General features: G+C 41.0%; 2 protein-coding genes across 2 annotated transcripts in view; one reads left to right on the top strand and one right to left on the bottom strand.

Annotated features, from left to right (window-relative positions):
* Positions 1-1,732: 1,732 nt before the first annotated feature.
* selenof (selenoprotein F) lies at positions 1,733-8,535 on the bottom strand. The gene is made up of 5 exons (XM_007568725.2): positions 8,425-8,535; positions 5,902-6,069; positions 3,259-3,322; positions 3,088-3,137; positions 1,733-2,483 (listed from the first exon to the last, which is right to left on the bottom strand). The coding sequence occupies exons 1-5, from the start codon at positions 8,470-8,472 to the stop codon at positions 2,352-2,354; spliced, it is 462 nt and encodes a 153-aa protein (XP_007568787.2). The 5' UTR covers positions 8,473-8,535; the 3' UTR covers positions 1,733-2,351.
* A 293-nt stretch (positions 8,536-8,828) lies between these two features.
* The window catches only part of hs2st1a (heparan sulfate 2-O-sulfotransferase 1a), a 51,587-nt gene continuing 47,865 nt past the window's right edge, over positions 8,829-12,550 (top strand). Inside the window, exon 1 of the mRNA XM_007568726.2 lies at positions 8,829-9,415. Coding sequence (XP_007568788.1) covers positions 9,292-9,415 — 124 coding nt within the window. The 5' untranslated portion in view covers positions 8,829-9,291. The remainder of the gene's footprint in view (positions 9,416-12,550) is intronic.

Genomic DNA, 12,550 nt, shown 5'->3' on the forward strand with positions numbered 1-12,550 from the left:
GAATGTAGATATACAGGTCCTTCTCAAAAAAATTAGTATATTGTGATAGTTCATTATTTTCCATAATGTAATGATAACAATTAAACTGTCATATATTTTAGATTCATTGCACACCAAATGAAATATTCCAGGTCTTTTATTGTTTTAATACTGATGATTTTGACATACAGTTCATGAAAACCCAAAATTCCTGTCTCAAAAAATTAGCATATCATGAAAAGGTTCTCTGAACGAGCAATAAACCTCATCATCTGAATCAACAAAGTAACTAAACAACTGCAAAAGATTCCTGAGGCTTTTAAAAACTCCCAGCCTGGTTCTTTACTCAAAACCGCAATCATGGGTAAGACTGCTGACCTGACTGCTGTCCAGAAGGCCATCATTGACACCCTCAAGCAAGAGGGTGAGACACAGAAAGAAATTTCTGAACGAATCGGCTGTTCCCAGAGTGCTGCATCAAGGCACCTCAGTGGAAAGGAAAAAGTGTGGCAGAAAACACTGCACAACGAGAAGAGGTGACCGGACCCTGAGGAAGATTGTGGAGAAGGGCCGAATCCAGACCTTGGGGGACCTGCAGAAGCAGTGGACTGAGTGTGGAGTAGAAACATCCAGAGCCACTGTGCACAGGCGTGTGCAGGAAATGGGCTACAGGGGCCACATTCCCCAGGTCAAGCCACTTTTGAACCAGAAACAGCAGCAGAAGTGCCTGACCTGGGCTACAGAGAAGCAGCATTGGACTGTTGCTCAGTGGTCCAAAGTACTTTATTCAGAAGAAAGCAAATTTTGCATGTCATTTGGAAATCAAGGTGCCAGAGTCTGGAGGAAGACTGGGGAGAAGGAAATGCCAAAATGCCAGAAGTCCAGTGTCAAGTACCCACAGTCAGTGATGGTCTGGGTGCCATGTCAGCTGCTGGTGTTGGTCCACTGTGTTTTATCGAGGGAAAGGTCAATGCAGCAGCTATCAGGAGATTTTGGAGCACTTCATGCTTCCATCTGCTGAAAAGCTTTATGGAGATGAAGATTTCATTTTTCAGCACAACTTGGCACCTGCTCACAGTGCCAAAACCACTGGTTTACTGACCATGGTGTTACTGTGCTCAATTGGCCTGCCAACTCTCCTGACCTGAACCCCATAGAGAATCTGTGGGATATTGTGAAGAGAAAGTTGAGAGATGCAAGACCCAACACTCTGGATGAGCTTAAGGCCGCTATCAGAGCATCCTGGGCTCCATAACACCTCAGCAGTGCCACAGGCTGATTGCCTCCATGTCACGCTGCATTGAAGCAGTCATTTCTGCAAAAGGATTCCTGACCAAGTATCGAGAGCATAACTGAACATAATTATTTGAAGGTTAACTTTTTTGGTATTAAAACACTTTTCTTTTATTGGTTAAATGAAATATGCTAATTTTTTGAGATAGGACTTTTGGGTTTTCATGAGCTGTATGCCAAAATCATCAGTATTAAAACAATAAGAGACCTGGAATATTTCAGTTGGTGTGCAATGAATCTAAAATATATGACAGTTTAATTTTTATTATTACATTATGGAAAATAATGAACTTCATCACAATATGCCAATTTTTTGAGAAGGACCTGTATGAACATCCAACAGGTTATATACAAGACCACTAGATGTCAGCAGATCATCTAAAATAGACAGTTCTGTCCAGGAACCATCTGATGCCGTTTGTTGGCATCAGAGGAAAAAAAAAACACCTTAAAGAAGAAATTGAAGATATTCTGTTTATTGTTGCATATTTATCCCATCATCCAGCTCATAAACAAACCCCGCAAAGAAAACCAGTTCCTCTTCAAAAGCAGCCGCTGCAGAAACACACAGATTTCCATCAGAGCTCACATCCCACAACCGGTTTACTGTGAGCTCTTCACTGACGTGTGTCTCGGCAAAGCCGGGTGCGTTCGCTGAGGAAAGGGGATTCACTCTCTCTTACTGCATTTACTGCTGGTCACAATGGTAAGTGTCATAAAAATAATCATCTCACAACAATATCCGACAGACAAAAAGAGGAACGTTTATCTTAGCAAAAGATGATTCCTTTGTGAAATTGATTTTATGAATGTGTTTTAGGGTTTTAGTCGAGTCATCTGGTGAGATCCACACAGACACACTGATTATAATCAGATACAAAAACAGTCATAGATCAATGATTTGAACAGCTGTCAAGCCCAGGTTGTATACAAACAGCTAAACAGTGACAGAAATCCAATGAAACAAAAAGCAACATTTTTGCCCGCTTGCCCAAAATAAAGTTAATTTTTTTTGTAATTTAAAGGACCATTTAAGTTCTATACATATAAAAAAAAAGGATTTTTTTTTTTGTGTGTGCCTATATTCGGTCTAACTTCTCACTCAGAAACTCTTCAACGCTGTCTGTGTTCCACTTGGTGATGCTGAGCTCTTCAGCGATGTTCCCGTTATCGTCCAGGAGCTTTAGGATGGGATCGGAGCCTCTGACGTACTGCGCCATGGAAACGGGAGACAGAAGACGGAAGCCATGTTAGAAACGCACATAAACGTTTGGTAGAAATAGATGATAGAAAATGATAAGGAACAGCGAACACAAAAATAGGGCTAAAAACGAGCGGATCAGTCGCGATTAATCAATTATTGAAGTAATCACCAACTAATTTAATAATCGATTAATCTTAACTGGAGAATACAGATATAAAAAACGCAATTTGGTGTGTAAAAATAGCATATTCAGAGCAGTGAAGCCAAAACGGTACAAAAAATATATACAAGATAAAATTCCTCAGTCTGTAAAAATGTTTCAGCCAAAACTCCTCCAGTGGAACGGTTTTATCTTCACCCAGTCTAACTAAAGGAATGTTACATAGTTTCATTTTAGGCAATAAAATATTTTTATTTAAAAAAGAAATTGAATTATTTGTTTGTTTGCATTTTTGAATGTATTTTTAATATTTAAAAAGTGTTTAAATGGAATCTGTAGAATGGGCCATTTTTCAATCCGATTAATCAACCATCAACTGAATAATCAATCACTAAAATAATTGTTAGTTGCAGCCCTACACAACAGGAAGAACATAACTCATCAGCGCTACCTTGATCTGAAGACCTTTAAACATCTTGGGCATCTCGCTCCTGACAAAAGCTGAGGGGAAAAAGCACAGGCAGAGGTCATGTGGACGGACGGACAGACATCCTGAGAATGCAGCAGAAACAGCTGAGGTAACTAAACAGATGAACATTCAACTTCTCTTTCCAGAACTTACCCTGGACTTGAGGGAACCTCCCCAGTTTTCATCCACACACCTCCAGGATCGCTCCAGCGTAGAGCTGCAGGGGGAAATAAAAAAATAAAAAAATAAGGAGGCGTGCATGAGGCTCTGCTGGCGGGGCGGAGCCTAGTGTGGAGGAGCAGAGCCATAAATAAGCCGTGGCATCTTCTCCAAGGTCATTAACCAGCGAGCCTGTGAATATGCAGCAGGGCTGATGGATGACGAAGATGAAGATGAGCTTTTCAACAACCAACACCAGTTAGTCAGAAAAGGTAACGCGCTCAGTGGCATGTCATTCACTTCTTCACATACATAGTGTTGGTTTTGATTAAATATATAGATAAGATGAGCCAATCAAAATGATCCATACTTTTATTGCCCATACTATAAATTAGGCAATACATTTATTAAGTCAATCAAATTGGCTTTTTAATGGAGATTTAATTCTTAGAAAAATTAAGATATATTTTCACTAATGTACTACTTTCATTTCATAGGTTCCTGTGTCTGTGTTTCCATAGACAGAAAGAAATGACCATCAATCCATCAGGGACTATTTTTGTAATGTCTCCTGATGCTGGGAGACGGTGGAAGGAGTTGTGTGTGTTAACACACACAACAGAACATTTTGACTTGTCCACTTGTAGTTTTGGCATCACTGAATTTGGACTACAGAAATAAAAATAGATTCACAAAACCAACTAACTACAAGTCCATAAAGTTGTTTAAAAGTTCCACAACAAATACTGTGATGGAAACTGTTCAAAAAATGTAACAAGGAAAAGAGAAAATTCAACAGTTTGAAAAATATAACCTAGATGGCATATAAACATATAAACGCAGAACTGGGAGAGACTGAATTCAGCTTTCCTGCTCTGCCACAGACTCCAAGAGCACAACAATATGTATTTAAGGGGTAAAAAAAAAAGCTGATTTTACATGATATGAAAAGAAAGGGAGGGAAAAAAATCAGTTCAAATCAGAAATCAGATTTAATATAGGGGGTGAAAAAGATTTGATGTTTAAGCCTAAAGTCACACCTCATTTATCAATGATTCTCATTAGTGACAGGCAAAATATAAGTAGAAAGATGTGATTTTGAGCGTTCTTTAAACGCCTCAAAACTAACCAACAGCATGTTCTTAGACGCATTTCTGTTAAGGTTATAAGAGATCCGATAAGGACAACTTGAAAACGGTAACAGCCAGGAGAAACCTTCATGATGGGTCTCCAGAATATATATGGCAGAATTAAAAATGTGCATTTATGAATGAAAATGTCTGTATTCTGGCGTTTCTCATAAAAGGTCATCACACAGCAGGCTTCCATGCTCTGAAATGCATGTCTCACAGGTTTTATCATCGATTGTTCTCCAAAGAGGCCTGAAAGACGGAGATAAGTCAGGTTAGCTGAGGGGCAGCGCCGCAAACCACCTGAACTCTACCTGCTCACTAACCAGCAGGGCTCTGCAGAGAGCCTAATGACTCGCCACTCATGTCCAATCCAACAACTAAACGGATTCCTAAGGGACATTATTGTTGCTGTCTGAGGGGGAAATGTGCTGAGAGGCAGTGTGGTTTCTACAGGTACAATGGGGGATGGAGGGAGGGGGGGCAGCAGGAGGCAGCCAATTGCTCTTCAAGTGACAGTTTTTACTCAAATCGTAAGGAGGAGGAGTGTCTTTCTGGAATAGAGTTATCATCAAGAGGTGTTCACTACACTTCTGAGAAGGTGCTGTTGCTAGGATACTACACACGCGCTCCAGGGGATTTGCTTAAATCAAAAGAGAGAGAGAGAGGAAAAAAAAAGAAAAAAAAGAATGCTGTTTTCCCACCATCAGTCAACTGTGTGTTTATCCATCAGAGCTCAGCGAGGGTTGCTCTGATTCCTGCTGTAATCACAGAGGAGATCACCACGGAGACGGTCCCGGGGCAAAACCTGCTGATTCAGCCTGTCACAGGGGCGTTAACAGAGGCTGGTAAAGCTTTGTTGTGCTGGAGTCTCACAGTAGCTGCGTTTCCATTACAAATGTGCGCAAAATCTTGTCAGTATTCCAGTAATGCCGAAAACCCCCACAATTTCACAATTGCAGCGTTTCCATGAAATAAGAAACACAGTTGAAAATCACATGTGAAAAAGCTTGTTCACGCAATAAGTCATTAAAAAACATCATCCTCGTACTAGTTCCTGTCTTCTTCTTCAGGGTTTGTGCCAGTAGCAACATCCGGTTGTTGATAATGTGACTTGTGTGATGTGAAATAAATGATTCCCTTTTGCAAAATAAACCAGTTTCATGTTTCCATTAAGTTAATTTAATTTCGCAACGTCAAACTGTGCAGTTATATGGCCAAAGGAGTCGCAGCTGATGACAGACGGCTCAGAGATGATGTACAGCTGCGAAGTGTCAACAAACCCACAGACAGAGGGCAAACTGAGCTGCTTTTAGAAGCGGCAGAATGCTAAAGAATGTGACCCTGTCAATAAAAGCTGACGCATTCTGACAGAACGTCCTGCATTCCTTACTCCGTCTTCAGTTTGCACCTCCGACATTGTAAACTATTCTTATTTTTACAGGCATTCCCTCTGTTCTCTAAATAAGCTCTCGTGTAGCCCACCCCAGCCCTCTCCTTGCTTTACCTTGCGTGATTCCATCTGAGCCTCCTGCTGGCAGCACTGCCGGCAGATGGGCTGCAGCTTGGTGAGGCTGAACTCCCCCAGAAGGTCGCAAGAGCTGCACAGAAGGTTACTGGAGAAGCCCAGCTCCCTGCAGGCCTCGGACGACAGCTCGGCCCCGTATGCAGACAGCTGCAGGGACACGCAGATTAGATGAGGAGGAGATTCAATTAGGAACTGAATATGTTCATCATACAGTCTCGTGTGACTCAGTCTGTATGAGAATGACACTGGTAGGAAGAGGTTTGACTCAGTTTTAAGATGGTTTTTATCACCTTTAAGAACCATTTAAAGCTAACCTCAAAGGTACAAAAACATACAACATATGTCATTCTATTTATTAGACAAACCACTCCAAAATGTTCAAATTATGTTCAGCAACAATAATTTAAATTTCTGTCTATCGCTACCAAATATCGGTGTATGATCAGATCTGTTGATGAGGTTTGGGCCAATCACCAGCTTTTTGGACACATGGCCCCTGACGTTTGATTTTACAATATTTACCTATAAAGAGCTGTTAATAATAAACTTTAGAGTTTTTCACACCTGATAATCTGATAGACTCTGGTCGATTGGAGACCAAAATTGTGACATTTGTTCCATTTTCATTTGCTGCGGTTCAAATTCATATGGCACTGTAAACTAATTGAAAAAACCTGTTCCCCTCCTCGCCAGTGGTGGCGCTGCACCAAGGACTACTGAAGCAAACAACATTAAAACCTCTGAAGACGACTTCCATCTTCATAAAATGTAAATAAAAATGGAGTGATATCATATCATAGTGGTTGCAGGATTTATTTTGTCTTTGGTAAAAGATCACGAGCCTAACCCCCAACCCTTCTCACGCTAGCACTAGAATCCTACTTATGTTTGTTTTGGTTGTATTTACCCAGAATGCCCTGCGCTATACTGCACTTCCTGCTTTTGGAGACATCAGAGCTTGATTACACATTCACACCTGATCGAAACAAATCAGACTTTATAGACAAAAGAAATGGAACTTTAAACAGGACTGGTGTGAATGCACCCTTAGTGATTGTCGATTTGAAATGGGGGTACAAAGGGAGGTGGGAAAATTGGCCCTTTACTACTTAAACCTGGTAACGATCTGATCATTTTCATACAAGTATGAATGTGCTAGCTTTTTACCAGCACCACAAACTGAGACATGAGAATTTGTGCCAATAAACTACTGCAAATCACACATTTATTTCCTTTTAGTAGGTCTGGACTATCAAGATGCCACAGAATAAGATTACAATGCCTTTTAAAATAAGAATAAAAAAACAAACCCAGAAGCATATCACCAAATTAGTTAAGATGGTGATGGTCACTCCAAACAAAGTCAATGTTTGTACTGGTCATCAAAAACCTGGAATCATATATGAGATATATATATATCTCATTATTCTGGCATTTATCAAATAGAAATAAGTTTGGTTATTATAAGCAATCTTAAACAAGAAAACTTCTTAATGAGGGAAAACGAGAAATACGTATTTTAAGACTTTTTTGGCTCGTTACATTTACTGAACAATGCTTTAGTCAGAAAACAGGATGGGGAGGATGGGGAGAGAAGAGGAAGACATGCAGCGAATGGCAGGAGACCTGGAATCGAACCCAGGACTTTGTGCGCGCGCACTGATTTCAGCTGTATAGTCTCGTGCCCTGAACTCTTTTTTTTTTTTTTTTACTTTGACATGAAAATTGAATTTGTTGTCCTTGAACATTAAACATTTTGTACGGACTTCAATGACTTGCAAATGCATATCTTTGTAAATATTTTGGTCAAATTAAGCTTGCATAAGCAATAAAGTGCACTCACAAAACAACTGTTTGGTGTATTTGGTGTTATAAAACTGCATTAGATAGGAAAACATTTCCGATCGCAAAAGATTTCCCAACAGTAAGCTATGTTTCTTGTCATCTTGTTTGGTTAGCTGTGTCCAGCAACACGTCAGCTTCTGAGGCGCTCCACTCATTTGTTTTCATTTTCAGTTTACAGAAGGCGAAGTTTATGTTAACACTTCATAAAAGATCTCCTTTAATGTTCGGTATACAACTACACTGTAGACTACGAGCGCCCTCTCCGTGCCATGTAACTTTAACACTAAACATTATTTTAAATTTCAGTTGTAGTTTAGCTTTTATACAGATTGAGTGAATTTGGAACACCGGAAGTCAAATGTTAACGTTGCTTATCGGCGCCAAAAACCTGTAAATGAACTGTTCAGTTAATTTCTGATAACAACATCATCCAGATTTACAGTGTTCAATGAATAAGCTCAATTTCTCCTCTTGGCTCGCAGCAGTTCATTGGAAGAGCCACGTCATGTAGGGACTCCTGGAACAGGATGCGGTGCTCTGAACTGAACGATGGACTGTAAGCGCTACCAGCCGACTGTAAGCGGCTGGTAGCGACTGTAAGCTTGTAGGGAGTCTCCCTATGCCTAACACCGGCTCTCTCGGCGTTAATAAACTTACCGTCTGCAGCAACGACAACAGCCACAGTAGGTACACCTCTCCCGACATTTTGCAACCTGCTTTGTTAGCAAAACTACTACAAAGGTCCTTTATTATTTCACTCAGGGAAAGCTACATTCGCCTGAGTAATGCTCAGTTTGAAAAATATATTTGTCTTTTATTTTTTTCAGCTTATTGTCAGAAAATAAACACTGTCGCTTGAAAAATGTCGTTTTATTTTTTTAATAAAAATGTCATTTTTTATTCCTTTTATTTTGTACATTTCTTTCATATTTTCTATGTTGGCATTAACCAAAGCCGACTAAAAATCTCTTCCTTGTCTTTATTGAATTTCGAGGATTATGAAAAGAGGGCGACACCTGTCGTCTGGTTGAGGTAAATCAGATGAAACTGTCCAATCCGGATTGAATAGGCAGGAATAGTGGACGAATGGAAAGCCACTGCTGGCTGGTGGACTGCTCATACATCCAATAGTCTGGGTGGCAAATAGGGGTAATGTGTCCGTAGTGCGGTGGTAGCCACACTCGGTGTGATAGGAGACACTGGCAACACCGACTGGTACCAGTCTGGTTCCCCAATCCGACTGGAGAAGTTCGCATTCTGCTCAAATCTACTGGGTTTTGAGACGATTTACAACCCGGGACAATTAATGAAGCATGGGGATCTACCATTTGAGGTGACTGAAGGATCTAGATGTTACAAGATATCCACACACACGCTCCTGAGAAACGACAGAGACAGAGAGCGAGAGAGAGGGCCATGCTCACACTCCCCAGCCGCTGAGTAAACCCCCTGCCGCAGCCGCTGTTTGTTTCGGTGTTGTCTCTTCCGAGGATGGAGTGACCAAATCCCTCTCCGGATGATTTGATGGGGCTGCTCAGAGTCATTATGCCGCCCAAGTTGCAGCTGTTGGCGCTGCTTGCGTTCGCAGTGGCCATGTTCTTCCTGGAGAACCAGATCCAGAAGCTGGAGGAGTCCCGAGGAAAGCTCGGTAAGTTGAAGCGATCCCGACGGAACGCGGCCCCAAAACGGGATCGCAGCACGGGTTGAGGAGGAGCGCGGGTAGAGAGATGCGGGCGAGCCCTCATTGTTGTGCATGTGGGTCAGTTAGAGACGCGAGCTGCGCCTCATCCATCAAGTATGCTTCGTCTTGTTCCTCAGAAAATGGCACACAGGCTTTCATTATTTACTGATGCAGGAGGTACTGAACTTTGCATGACTGATATGAATATCTTTTACTCGGCATAGGGATTGGTGAACTGAACGTTCAGTCAGGGAGGAGCAATTCCGTGGTTTAGTACAGAATAAGGGACAGCAGGTCGCAGTGGTTTCCATTATTGATCGGTACTAGAAAATACTAAGTGACATCCACTGATGTCTTGGTCCATCTTAAAGGCAACATACTTTTAAGGTATGACCACTAATGCATCTGTACTTCCAACAAAACAAAGCTGGTTGTTGAAGTGGATTTCCAATGTAATATTTCACTAAATATATTTTAAAGAAGTGCTCTGAAGAAAAAAAAAACTTCCAGCAAATTCTGTTTTGTGTGTATTTGGGTCATGACATCACAAGAGGCAAAAGAATCGAGCTGATGTTGTGTTTGCTCTCATAAGCAGGAATTTTTGAGTTTCCAATCGAGAAAGACCCTAGAGTCAGAATTCCACCTGAGAAGGTCGGAGCTTATCACCAAAAAGCCTTAAGTTTAGTGTCCAATATGGCGGGCACCATATTGGCTTGAGCAGTGACACTTACGGTGCAGTAAAAATGTGAGCATTCTTTCAGTGTTTGAGCTCATATATTGTAGTTTGTAGCACCACAATGATTAACGAATCTAATCCCACTTGCAACCAGAACACCCTCACCTCCAGCGTTCTGAAGAGATCCAATGCAGTTTGATGGTATTTCTGCTCAGAAGTGGGATTTTCAGTCAGAAATGAAACATTTCCCCATCTGAGGTTGAAAATCCTAACAGATATGGCCTTTCTTTTTTTTCAACTGTACAACATCTACTGCAGACATGTCTTTTCATCATTCCCTTCATCGCTATCAGTTTGTTTGCTGCTACAGTGATTAGCTAACTATTAGCAGATCCCACGGTTTCTCCACTTGCAACTGGAATACACTTGATTCAGGTGTGATGCCATTCCGACTTCCAAGATAAACCAAATGTGCCACCAATAAACACCACAGTGGAGGAGGAAGGAAGATTAGACACCTTTGAACAGGGAATCCAATTTAAAAACTCGCAAATACAGTGAGCAAGAAAACCAAGAAAAGGCAATCAACTGTGATCAGCTGCCTTATGTGATGTCATCAGAGGCATGCAGTTGTGGAAGCTTGATTTTTGGAAAAGTGTAATTTAACTTGATTAAGTTACAATTTACACCAAAATAGCAAAATAAAAGAAAAAAGTGAGTTTGTTTGCAGAAAAGTCTGGCTGCCATGTTTAATGCAGCCCAGTTCGCAGCATGTTTACTTCTGCTTCATGTTGAAGCCGTTAGAAGTTTTCCGGCTCCTGATTCATGTTTGAAATGCTGGAGGAAAATATTTCAATAATAATGTGGCCTACCACCGTAACAAATTTTGCTGGGCAATAAATTGTCCCAGAAACGATTGCGATAAACGATAATATCGCTGTTTGGAGACCGTCTTCAACTAAAATAATGAAGATGGCACAAAAATAATAATGCAAGACTACAATTTAATTTTGTGCACAGCATTCTACACTGCAACTGGAAGACATTTTAAATAGAAAACAAAAAAAACCCAAAGACAATAAATAAAACAAATATAAAAGCACACACACACACACACACAAGTGAAGCCACACACACAAAAAAGATGTCTGTAAACAAAATCGCCTTTCAAAAAATATTAACCATCAGAACGGAAATTATAATTTATTTAATTATATATTATGCAATTAGTTGATTAATTGCCTACTGAGACAGGCTTGGTAATAACCTGGATTTGTGGGGACACTCCAAATCCTCCCCTGCCCCCTTTACCAAACTCTCCTTTGATTAAAAGAAAAAAAAAAAAAGTGGCCGGCGGTGCCCTCTGAAATCTCATCGCCAGATCCCACGGGGGTTCAATCCCAGAAAAGATCTGGGACGTTGCAGGATTATCTGTGCAGCGCCTCTACTGAGGGGATTTTTGAGGAGCAGCAGCAGACCTGAGCAGTGGCTGTGAAGGGTGCAGCCGAGGCGTCTTGTAGAGATTCACACCACATCCGAGCTGTTTTTGATGAGAACGCGAGTCTGGCACAGAGGAGATTCCAGACCGGTAGTGTTCAGGCAAGTTCCAGCAGGAGCAGCGCAGGTGTGACCGGTCACAGCTGGGATGCATTCCGGTTAGGTGCTGCAGCCTCAGGGCTCTTACTCTGAAGGGTCACAACAACACTTGGAAAAACAGTCGGAGACGCGCTGCCTTCAGTCAATCAGACTGCAGCTTCACTTATATGACTGATTTACAAACACAAGCTGCGTTTCCATTCACCATAGCATTGTGCAACTTAACATCTCAAACTTAAATTTGTTTAAAAGAAACATGGCAGTCTAAAGAAAACCCTCGGTTTTAGATAAAAGATTTTGCCGCTAGGGTGGTGTGGTTTTTTGTTATTGTTTTTGTTTTTTTGGCCATATCAAAATTTGGTTTATTTTGTGAAACTGTAATGGAAACCCTTTTTGTTTGCATTTCACAATCACACAATCAACAACCGGATGTTTCCTCTGGCGCAAACTACGAAGAAGACGACAGGAAGTAGTTGGAGGATGATTGTGCAGCGTGTTTTTGAGTTACTTACCGCATTAACAAACTTAGTCAAGTGTGATTTTAATAGCTTTTTTTATCTAATGGAAACACCACAAAATTGTGGTGTTTTTTTTTGTATTTGTAATGGAAACCAAACTAATATGGCTATTGCACAGTTAGATATAACAAGCAATGAAATTGGGGTACTTCAGGACACAATATGCTGAGGTGTGAGATGGGTGTGACTACCAGAGAGCACTGATAGATCAGCCAGGTGATAGACTGGCCCCATTTCCTTCATTCAGCTGAAACTTAACATGTTGGGATGAACTGATGTGTTGGACCCATGTTAATGTTGCTGTGATGGCAA

The sequence above is a fragment of the Poecilia formosa genome, unplaced genomic scaffold (assembly GCF_000485575.1).
Source record: "Poecilia formosa unplaced genomic scaffold, Poecilia_formosa-5.1.2 Scaffold230, whole genome shotgun sequence".
Taxonomy (NCBI): domain Eukaryota; kingdom Metazoa; phylum Chordata; class Actinopteri; order Cyprinodontiformes; family Poeciliidae; genus Poecilia; species Poecilia formosa.